The sequence below is a fragment of the Stereum hirsutum genome (genome assembly GCF_000264905.1).
Source record: "Stereum hirsutum FP-91666 SS1 unplaced genomic scaffold STEHIscaffold_10, whole genome shotgun sequence".
Lineage (NCBI taxonomy): Eukaryota > Fungi > Basidiomycota > Agaricomycetes > Russulales > Stereaceae > Stereum > Stereum hirsutum.
In genome coordinates this window covers 657,287-668,112 of record NW_006763140.1, presented here as the reverse complement: position 1 = coordinate 668,112, position 10,826 = coordinate 657,287, and the positions used below count along the sequence as shown (strand labels likewise).

Sequence of the window (10,826 nt, the reverse complement as noted above, 5' to 3'; positions counted from 1 at the left end):
TGGCTGGTTGGTTTCTGGTATGTGACATCGAAGTCTATTTGGTCTACTAGTCCTCGCTTTTGTCGTGCTCTCGGCTACAACCACCTATCAACTCATTTCATCTGCACGTCTTGCTCCTTTCAGACCTAAGCTGCAATGGCTATGTAGTGTCATTTCCCGTTGGAAGACGCTCGATGGTCTGCGGGTTCCGAGAAGCCTCGGATCGCGATTGATCACCTTCACTTCCTCGATTTGATTCAAGCTCGAAATTTATGCCATCGTCGCTGAACTCTGATTCTTGCGCTTGATTCTTCATGTTCTTCATCTAAATCCGGAGCTTCCAACTTCCCCCGGTCGGAAATTCCGTGGTGTTTTCGCATCACTGACACACTGATACCCAGCAGCCTGAGCTTCTGAGCCCACTTGCACTTGCGTCACCCCTCGTCACTTGTCATGATAATGGCAGGGTGCCAAGGCCCAACGACCTGGTACGGCGCAAAGGAAGTAGGCCGGGCAGGTGGCAGAACTCCGATGCTCCTCCGCGCGCTCCGTTCAGGTCTGTTTCTCGCCCTTTTCCACGGCTCGCCACTCATACTACCCCCAAACCCTATATTGATCAGATCGACAACTTTCATCGTTCATGGTCTTCCAGGTGTTGTCGACTATCGGTCTTAAGGTGACCACGAGACTAAGCGCCACGAAGAGCATGCGAGTTTGACGATGCAACCAACAGGTTCGAAGTACCGGCCATCATATTGACCGTTCATATAAAAATTTTAACAACTTCATTTTGCCCATCATTACTCATGCGAATCCTTAGGCACGAACACAATACACACGACCTCGAGCTCACGGCTCACAAAACCACACAGCCCAAAGAAACACATGTCATCTCTATACTATCGAACAGAGCACTACATCGAGAAATCGCTGCTCGATATGCGTGTGTCGGTCGCCTCCACACATTATCGCGATGGGCCTGACGCGGACAGTGGCATGTACGTATACGTACTTAAGCCGATACATGGACCACTCCTCGAGGTGCTGTTGCCTTCGCCTTCGCCTTCCTTCAGGCCCGTCTTGGCCTCGAAAGGTCACTTACCCCTGCGTCCTCGACTTGTCAAACTTTGTTCACCTGCCGTAAAACTGACAATCGACGCAAATCATCAACAATCGGCATGGCCGACTCAGTTGCATCTGATTGGTGATATGGTCTGTAGGCGCGTTGGGGTCCATGGAATTTGTATCCGACGCGGAAGTGTGCCGTTCCTCTACTAGGAGAATCAGAGGCTCCGGGAAGTAGAAGTGGATGAGTTAGCAGTAGGTCTGAGTATCCCTTGGGTTTCTTGCATTTTTTTTCTCTTTTTATCGTGCGGATGGGACTATCATCGATCGAGCGTCGAGGCGTCGAGCACGTTTGATACTTGGGTCGATGATCGCAGAACTCCTGTACATATCCCTCATATGGATCGACCGCGACGCTATCTCATTTCTCTCAAGAGCATGCTGGAGAGTCGTAGTTCGACCAGGCCGCTTTGGCTTCGGAACAAAGCATGTGCGCTTTTCTTTCTGACTTCCCGAGTCACAGTCGCTCATGAATATTTTCCTTTTGATTCTCAAGCACATGAGGACGGTCCCTCCATCCTTCTTCCTCACTGTTATTTTTGCACTTTTCGCTCGTGTGTTTTCTATCACGTGCGTACTGTCTCGGACGATGTCTTCGCTCACCTCTGCTCGCTCAGTCAATAAGTTTCATACAGGACACACACCTACGCGAGGCATATGTACTTCTCAATATGCAAACGAAGACGAGGCCGTCAAACACAATTCGACATATCAAAAGTCTTAGGCTGTTACAAGTTTCTGTATACCCGATGGTCCACTCTTTCTCCGCTGTACGAATCCACTCAGAAGTCTCCTTTCACCTCTCCAGAGTAGAACGTCATCAACGGCGCCTGCATGACCGCCAAATTCACGATCAGTAGCCGCCACGACGTCACGCACACACAGTCTACAGAGGACGATACACTCACCTCTTTCAAAAGATCCGCAGCGACGAACGCATTGAAAACTTCACTCGTGGTATGCCTACAACCCCAAGAAAAACCCCCGTCAGATTCATCGCGTTGCAATACTGTAGAACGGGAAATGCCAGCAAAAGGACCATACTCACGTCGTAAACGCAGCCACATCCACATATCGTTCCCAAAGCAGGACCTCCGAGTCTCCGTTCTGCGCCCAACTGTACTCGAGCGTGCCAGGCTCATTCTCCACTACGGCTTTCAGTTTTCGGATCCATTCGACGAGCTGAGGGCCCGTTCCGGCTTTGGGATAGACCTGGCGGTGAAGGGGCGTATGTTAGTAGTGGCTTCGACCGAGGATTGCTGTGAAGTGACTAGTCACCTTTACGAAGATACACAGCTCGCCTTTGATATCGTTCGGGTTGGTAGTCATCGTCGAAAGGCTGGAATAGAGTAGAGTATAGATGAAGTCCTATGCTTTAAGATAATAATGGCCGGTTCCTGCTCTGATACTTATACCCTGTTGAAAATGTTTATTGGTAAGCCCGAGGACGCTGACAACACGCCGAAGCGGGTATATAAGTGGGTTTCTCTTCCGAGTTCTGCAGTCTTTAGGTCCACTCGAGTCCCGTCAACCCACAGGGCAGTGGTGTTAACTACGCTCTGTAATAGTGCGCTCACCAAGCAAACTATAGGCCCACATCGTCGAAATGCAACTCGCATACTTATAAGGAAGCGAGGGTAAGTAATACTCAATCAAGGTCTGTACACCACTACTTACCTCCGAAACTCGATGAAACTCATGACGTCTTCTCACTACGCTCCAGGAGCATTTAGGATGATCATCTCAGCGTCTATGACTGACCACGGCTTCAAATGTACATTCTCTCCGTTCCTCGTTCCTCTTGGACTCCCGGGATTCCTCACTGTGGTCAACTGGGCATGTCCCATTGGCTGAAGATATCCTCTAGCCTCCGAAGCGCTAGCAGCGCTGTTTGTCTTGGCTGGTATCACTACGGGTGACTTCACATTTGCATGCAAAGAGTCGGAACTTGGGAGTCGGAACGACGGTAAAATTTCAGTGAGCAGTGTGGCGGTCAGTGGCGAAAATAGCAAAGTGCCACAGGGGCTTGAATTTCACCCGGGAATCGCCGATAGTCGTGGACCCTACTTACGCCACCAGCGGACTCGTTGGAATATTGACTGGAAGGGAGACTCACGTTCGTCTGAGGTATCCTCCATTCAAGTTTTTTTCGTCGTAGCAGCTAAAAATCTAGCCCGATGCTATTAAGGACAGCGGAGCCAGGCTTGAAGTCTTGGAATATAAGTATCCCCATGTTATCGAATGCCACATATCGACCTCCGTCGGTTTCTAATCCACGTACACACTTAGATAGACAGCAGTTACATAAGAAATACTGTCCCGCCTGAAATAGTATCTATGGCTGGCCGCAATAATCGAGAGGGGATGCCATTGAATAAGGGACGAAGCGTGAAGCTTCAGAACTTGGAATTTACAGTGTCCGACGAGTCTTCCCCTTCTCTCTGCACCCGTATCATGCCCCGGCAAGTGATCCATTTCTAATCTCACGCTCTCAAGCTACGGTATCTTGTCGGCGTATCGACATGTACCCAAGTAGACTCGAGCGGTACCGACGTGAGCAGATTCTAAATTACACCAGCCGCTCAACGGCCAGTTCCGACACAGGCCTAGGATCAACGCGTACAATGAAGTTTACTACTGTAACTTCACTACATAAAAGAAAGCAGCCACATCGAGGAAGTACGTACCATAGCTACGACATTAAGTCGTGACCAGCCTAACCCTGAATGCTAAAATCCCTCGCCAGAACTTATTACTAGTAATAACCCATCCAGAATCGGATTCATTGGGAGTTCTCAGGGCACTGAGCTCCGTTTGAACGAGTCGGTATGTACTCCTATGTAGTGCTCCCAATGATCGCATAATTAGATGGGTTGTTCGGCTGTTTGTGTCGTGCAGTGCTGCATTACATGTACGTATACGTGGTTGCGTTTAGTATATCCATATCCATACTCATATCCGTCCGACAAGGAAAAGAGATGACCAGCCCTCAATTGCAAGACCGCCCGGCATTGGAATATTCATTGACATAAATCCATGGTTCCGTGGTGCTGTGAGGATTCCACTGAGCGAGGTATACGTACCTGCAGAAATCAAAATCAAAATCAAAATCAAAATCAGATCAAGGACTCAGAACCCAGATGCGGGTTGCTTTTACTGTACGTTCGCGTCTGCAATTCAAGCGCACCATGACAGTGACAATCTCTCCAGTCTGTCAATGATACACATACAAGCCACATCCCGTATCCCGTATCCTCCTCCTGCTGTTACTTATTCAAGATGTTCTCGGATAGCGATGTAATCATGTATAGGTATATGTCCATCATCGGCGAGTCGAAAATTGCGTTAAGCAGTAGGAAGCATGTAAGCCTGTAAGTGTGTAAGCCTGTGAATGGGTAGGTAGGTAGTTAAAAGAAGAGCGAAAAGACGAAAGCAACGACGAACAGACTGAGACCAAACAAACAAACAAAAGGAAAAGAAAAAAGGGAACAGACGACTCGGTGTATGTAGATAGAATACAATAAAAAATCAATAGAACGCGCATATATCTCCTTATCCATCCCTCCCTCCCTCCATCCATCCATCCAATCTACACCAACCCTCCCGCATCTTCCTCCCGCATCTTCCTCTCCCAACCCCAACTCCAATATCCGATCCCCTACCCTCTCAACCATCCATAATCAACTCAACATCAACACCCCTCCCACTCCCTCCTCACCACCTCCACCCACGCCATAACAAAATAACACACCCCCATCGGCACCGCACACTCCCTAATAACCTCTGGCCAGTCCCATCGCCTCCCTCCCCATCGCCCGCCAAGGGTGCGTCGTTTCCAGCCTAGAGGACCTATATATCCGTATCCACAGGTACGCCCATTTCGCATGAGCAACGCCGCATCGAATGTAGTGTAAAATAGTGTGATAGCGTAAAAAGAGAGATGGAGATTGAATTAAGACAACTCACCCGCCCCCTCCCCCCCAACCTCCCACCACAAATTACTAACCACCCAAATCTGCACACTCCTACTCACACAAGTCGTACTCCCCACCACCGCCCAACACACCACCGGTCTCTTCCCCACCTCCAACCAACTTAACGTAAAATGGGTGGCGGGCCAGCAGATCGCTTGGAGGGCGAGAAGACGGATGAGGGTGGAGAGGGGGGAGTAGTAGAGGCGCCAGCGGTGTAGGAGACCGGTTGTTAGGGAGAGGGATTGATAGATTGTTAGGGAGGCCTGGGGGGTGGGTGGGTGGGAGGGAGGGTAGAGGGATGAGTGTTAGTGTGGACGGTTCGATTAAAGGATACAGCAAGACGGAAAGTAGACGGAAGAAACGAATGACGACGTCATCTCTCGCATCCCGCATCAATCTAAAAGTCAAAAGACTCACCCAAAGCGCCGCCACCGCAAAATCCAACCTCGACAACCTCCCTTTCTGTCCTCCCCCACCTCCTTCAACCCCCCACCAAACCCACCACAAATTATACCCCACCCCACACAACGCCGGCACAACGGACAATAACCTGAAAGCCTGAAAGAGCAGGGGCGTGAGGAGGTGTTGGAGGGGTTGGGGAGGGATGAGGGGGGCGGAGGGGGGTGTTAGGCGGGTTGTTGGGAGGTGGGGAGACTTTTTGGGGGGAGGGTGAGGAATAAAGGAGGAGGGGAGGAAGGGGGAGGGAGGGATGAGGGAGAGGGAGGAAGGGGAGGAGAGGGAGGAAGGGAGGGAGGTGTGGCGTGGGTTGTTATTGATGGTGTGGCGTGGTGTGTGGCGTGGTGTGATGTAGATCAGGTCGGACACGACGTTTATTTGTTCGTTTGATCAACACGAAGCGGTAAAGGGAAATGACGATGAAAATGACGGGAAGGCGAGGCAGGGTATGACGTCGACGATGACGGAAGGTGGGGATTGAGATCGCATCAGTACGTGTTGAAAGACGAGGTTCGGGAAGCGAGGAGAAAGATATGAGCGGGAGGGCTCAGGGTACATGATGATGAGAGGTGTAGGAATTGTGGGTGGATAGGGGCGCGAGCGTGATTGACGAGCAGAGAACGATCTGTTCCGTCGTGTAACGGACAACCGAGGACAGTGTGGCCCAAAATAACATATCGCCACGACATGTATCCCTCAATGCCAAACCGCCTTCACGACCTCCGTATCACCAGAACCAAGGGCCAATCACCAACAAGAAAAGACAACGCACCGGTTCATCTGCCTCCGTCTCCGTCTCCCCCGCACAAGGCTGCGCCGGATTCGTCGAAATACTCTTCACCTTCACCACCCTCGAACCACTCCCACTCCCACTCCCACCACCCACTCCTCCACCCACACTGGTACTATGCAGAAGCGCCTGCGTCGTCGAGGACCGTGACCTGAATGATGTCGCACTGCCCGAAGCCTCACCGACACCGTCGACGTACACCCGCCTCGGACTAGTGAATATCATCCCTCCCGCTCTATCCTGCTCGTCGTCCGAAGTATCGCCTATATAACTCGGATGCGAACGTTGGTGTTGATGTTGGTCAGTAGTAGTCGCGCGAAGGTGCAAGTGTTGACCCGGTCTTGAACTAGCGAGGTGTGGCGACGAGCGCGATCTCGGCGTCTGTGGCGGATCTGTATACGTCGAGAAATTTAAAGTCGAGGGGAGTGGGAGTGGGAGTGGGAGAGTGGCGTGGTATGGGGGAGGAGAGGAGGGCGTTGAGGACGACGTGGTGGAGGAGCGGGGACTCGGACGGGTGCCAGTGCGTGGCCCGACGAGGATGGGGGGTGAAGAGGGCGTGAAGAGGAACGAGGCGGCGGCGACGGCGACGGATGACGATGATGACCGGGTTCTGTTCCGCGTCTTGTGGGTGGAAGACGTGGAGAGTGTGCGTTTGCGAGGAGGGGCGGGGGTGAGCGGGGGCGAGGACTCTGTGGAGGTGGGAGAGTAGCTGTAAGGCGGGGGCTTGCCACTCGCGTTCGCGTGTTTGCCGACGTCCATCATCATCGACATTTTGGATTGGACAAGACAAAGGGGGAGAGGAGACTCGCTCTTCCCGATCGGTCTCGTACTTATGTCTTTCTTGATCTTGCGCTTTGCTCTTGGAGGAAAGGCGGATATGGATTATGGATACCTAAACGTCAGCGAACCAAGCTAACGCCCTTCCGACTCCTCTCTTTCCTTCCTCTCCTCCTCTCCTCTCCGGCGCGCCTCCTTTCCCCTCTGAAAGACGCATCTCGCCCTCCCAATATCTACTATCCCCATATGCGTATGATCTATCTGAACTCTAAACCCGTCTATGTAGTCTGCCCAGCCTTCGCGAAAATTGAGGCCTGTCTGTTTGAATCAGAATCTAGCCTTTGCTCTTCCTTTCCCATCCACTTTACCGACGCCACTGCCGCTGAGCTTTTGTCTTGCCCCCTTAAGTTGCGATGCACCATTGCGATTCATGACACAATCTGTCGGGTGCTACATCGTATCGTCGCTCACACCCACACTGGAAAGATATCACTGGAGAGATAACGCGTAACATAAGTGTGTTGTCGTTTTCGGATTACTGGAAGGCTTGAGTAAAAGTGAAAGCCCAGGCTCGGACTTGCAGTAAGTTACGAACATATGCATACACTACTACTACTACTACCTTCGCTTTGACTCACACTCACACTCACATCCACACACTCACACATCCACGCTCACGCTCACCCTGACTGTACATGTTACGGCTCGAATCTAACTTCTGAGATGAGATGAGATGCTCACTGCTCACCCCTCGGTTCTCTACTGTATGTACGCAGCCCTGAGTACTGAGTACTGAGTACGAGTTCGGGTCCAATCCTCTACGTGTTGATTAAGATTCTTGGGTCTCGAGCTCTTGTACGTCTACGGTCTACGTAACCTTTAAAGTATACTTATACTTCCCGCCATGTTATGTTCTGAATCTATTCGTGGATTCAGACGGCCATGGCGAGCGGGACGTCGCGGTTGACCATGGCATAGAGGAAGGAAGGAAGGAATTACGGTTTGCGGTATACCGTGACAGTAGTAGTTCCTCCGGATTGGTAGGTCGACGGGCTACGTTGTCCATGAATAGTTGTGCCAGAAGACACGATAAGTAATACAAGAAGACATGATATGCCGCAAGGACTTAGGACTTAGACTTGAGCGTGCGTATGAGGACGAGGATGAGGATGGGGGTGATAACATATTGATAGTGCGAGGGGTTAGGATATCGCTATATGTCGGTGTTCAACGGCTTAGAGTGTTACTTACTGTGTTCGTAAGTTACGAGTACTCGGATATGCGTCATCATTCCATCATAGTTCATGATCTCCAAGCAACTCTCAATGCTAAAACCTCATGTCAGTGTTCATGTTCATAGACGTCCAGGGAAGACTGATATCCAAACAATAGACGTTATCTGCAGCCAGAAAAATGGACTTTTGCGTTGCAAACCGACGAGAATGAGTTTTAAAAGTGAGAATTTCAAGTGAAAGTTCATTTCGAAGGGGAATGTGTAGGCCGGCAGTGATTGGCTGATCACCCTCCTTTGGCCTGCGTCGGCGCCTACCGAAGGTGCAGAGACGAACTATTACTTGAAAATTGGCGTTGCCGACCTTCAGATTCGCCGATCCGAAGCTCACAGAAACTCTTACTTTTCAGGCTGCAGATAACATCTAATGAATGCACTGACTCGGAATGCAGGTACCGGAAAGTTCTCTACCAGGGATGGGGATGGCGATAATGAAATCATGCTTACTGGTTATAATAATACGGCTGTACGTTTTCATTTTCATCTCGCTACCGACCTAACCCGTCGTCCAAGACTTCAAACTAGTATTATGAACAGCGCCGTCATGCGTGACTGGTCTATTACCCGTTCTTGTACTGGCATTATACTTACCCTCGTCTAATATCTATGCCAGTCTTCGAATTTATCGACCTCACCCGCAGGTACTTATCAGTCACTGTCGTACAGCACCGGTACCGTTGACAGTCTGAACACCACTACTCTGAATTATGATTTAAGTCTGAGTCTGAGTATTCCACTTCTCGCTGTCTTCGTCGGTTTCACTTACTGTCAGCCTCGCACTAGCACTAGCACTAGCGCCAGTAGCGCAAGGTCTCAGGTATTGTTCTCCGCTGCGTCCTGATCGAATCTACATCATGTCCATCTTGCTCTCGCTTTCTTGACATCCCTGTATGGTATGATATGATTTGCTCCCGGTTTTATGCCGACGACGACGTGACGGATCGAAGCGGCGTACTATCTGGATCTCAGTCTCGCTCGCACTCTCAGTATCACTAGTACTGGTGCTCTCGCTCTCGCTCCCAGTCTCGCTCGCACTCTCAGTATCACTAGTACTGATACTCTCGCTGCTGCTCTGAACCTCGTTCCGACCTGTCTCTTCATTCCTGTCCGGATCTGTACCCATTCCATGCGCCGAAATTGACGACGTGACATGACCTACCGTCTAGGGGGAAAACCAAAACGGCAGAAAATGTGAGTACTATCGTACTACATATATATCTAGTCTTTTTAATTCAAGGTACTAGCTGCGTGCTAAGTCCTGGCAGTATACGTTTTTGCTCTCTGGTAACTATGTTCAGGCTCTCGTGGTGCATATTTCTATAATCTGAGTCAATTAATCTATCAGTGGGGATCGACGTCAATTTCTCCTCAGACTGTCTTACTTACTTACCCCGCATCTGTGTTCTCAAATTTCAATCTGATTTGGACTTCGATTCCTGCAGGTACCCCGCTCACTGAAATCCTCCGCGTACATCCCCATGGGGAGCCATGGATTTACGTAGATGAATATTTGAATATCTGAATGCGGAGCGGTCGCTTTTGGAGGCCCCTTTTTTCCTGACACTCATTCTCTTCATGGACATGATTCAGAATATGGAAAGACTAGACGTAGCCACGTAATAGCAATACACCACCACCCAAACAACAGCCGCACACCTCATCTAATTAAAGCCCAACAGGAGTATACTGACTTACTCACCAGGTCAGGGGCCTGTGAACGTCTAACGTACCTTCTAAACGGGTTCAATTTACGTTCTGAGGCGGGATTTTAGCATTCAAGGTTGCACCAGTCACAGCTCACCGTTGTAGCTATGGTATGGTATGTACGTACTTACTCGACTTCGCCGCTTCCTTATCATTTATGTAGTGATTGTAGACTCAGACTTGACGGTCCTGACTCGTTTCCGGAACTAGTTGTTGATCATGCATCATGAGCGGCCGGTGCGATTTAGACTCGGAATATGCCCACTGTAACCTCGGCACCGCTCGAACCTACTTGGGTACAAGACATGGATCACTCGCCGGGGCATGACACAAGAAAAGAGAAGCTGAGAAGAGAAAGACACTGCTAGGACCTCCAACTTGTTCTTAAGAAGTTTGGACTTCGTCTGACCCCTGTGTATTCCCCTCTTGGTTGTTGCGGCCAGCCCCAAAGATTCTTTCAGGCGGTACTGGGAGTTTTAATAACTCCTCATCTATGTACGTGGAGAAGGAACGACAGAAAGTGAAATGGGGTTGTCCGTGACACTCAATATTGGCATTGGGTCAAATCGTCACTTGCTCCGCTAGCGCTGTCCATGAGTACTGTAACTTATTGTCCTCGCTATCCAACACGATAGCATCAAACCGTCGTCGTTCTCGATAGGACGACAACAAAACATGAAGGGAAGATATCGCACGAACGTGAACGGTCTTCCTAGCCCCCCTCATTTTT

The 10,826-nt window shown here is 50.2% G+C and overlaps 2 protein-coding genes across 2 annotated transcripts; both read right to left on the bottom strand.

Moving 5' to 3' along the window:
* Positions 1–1,609: 1,609 nt before the first annotated feature.
* On the bottom strand, positions 1,610–2,471 carry STEHIDRAFT_169722 (uncharacterized protein). Its single transcript, XM_007305940.1, has 4 exons — positions 2,383–2,471; positions 2,153–2,316; positions 2,013–2,067; positions 1,610–1,934 (listed from the first exon to the last, which is right to left on the bottom strand). The coding sequence occupies exons 1-4, from the start codon at positions 2,431–2,433 to the stop codon at positions 1,887–1,889; spliced, it is 318 nt and encodes a 105-aa protein (XP_007306002.1). The 5' UTR covers positions 2,434–2,471; the 3' UTR covers positions 1,610–1,886.
* A 1,919-nt stretch (positions 2,472–4,390) lies between these two features.
* Positions 4,391–7,095, bottom strand: STEHIDRAFT_140381 (uncharacterized protein; the record flags this gene model as incomplete). The annotated part of the gene is made up of 4 exons (XM_007305939.1): positions 4,391–4,953; positions 5,071–5,341; positions 5,496–5,732; positions 6,307–7,095. 4 exons carry the CDS (start codon positions 7,093–7,095, stop codon positions 4,796–4,798), a joined length of 1,455 nt encoding a protein of 484 aa, XP_007306001.1. The 3' UTR covers positions 4,391–4,795.
* Positions 7,096–10,826: the final 3,731 nt, after the last annotated feature.

What these genes read in the sequence shown, in the direction of transcription:
- STEHIDRAFT_169722 (XM_007305940.1), bottom strand. Translation starts at nt 2,433, where the DNA reads ATGACTACCAACCCGAACGATATCAAAGGCGAGCTGTGTATCTTCGTA. An exon ending in AGCTGTGTATCTTCGTAAAG is followed by an intron (nt 2,317 to 2,382) that starts GTGACTAGTCAC and finishes CTTCACCGCCAG; the next exon opens with GTCTATCCCAAAGCCGGAAC. An exon ending in GATGTGGCTGCGTTTACGAC is followed by an intron (nt 2,068 to 2,152) that starts GTGAGTATGGTC and finishes TTGGGGTTGTAG; the next exon opens with GCATACCACGAGTGAAGTTT.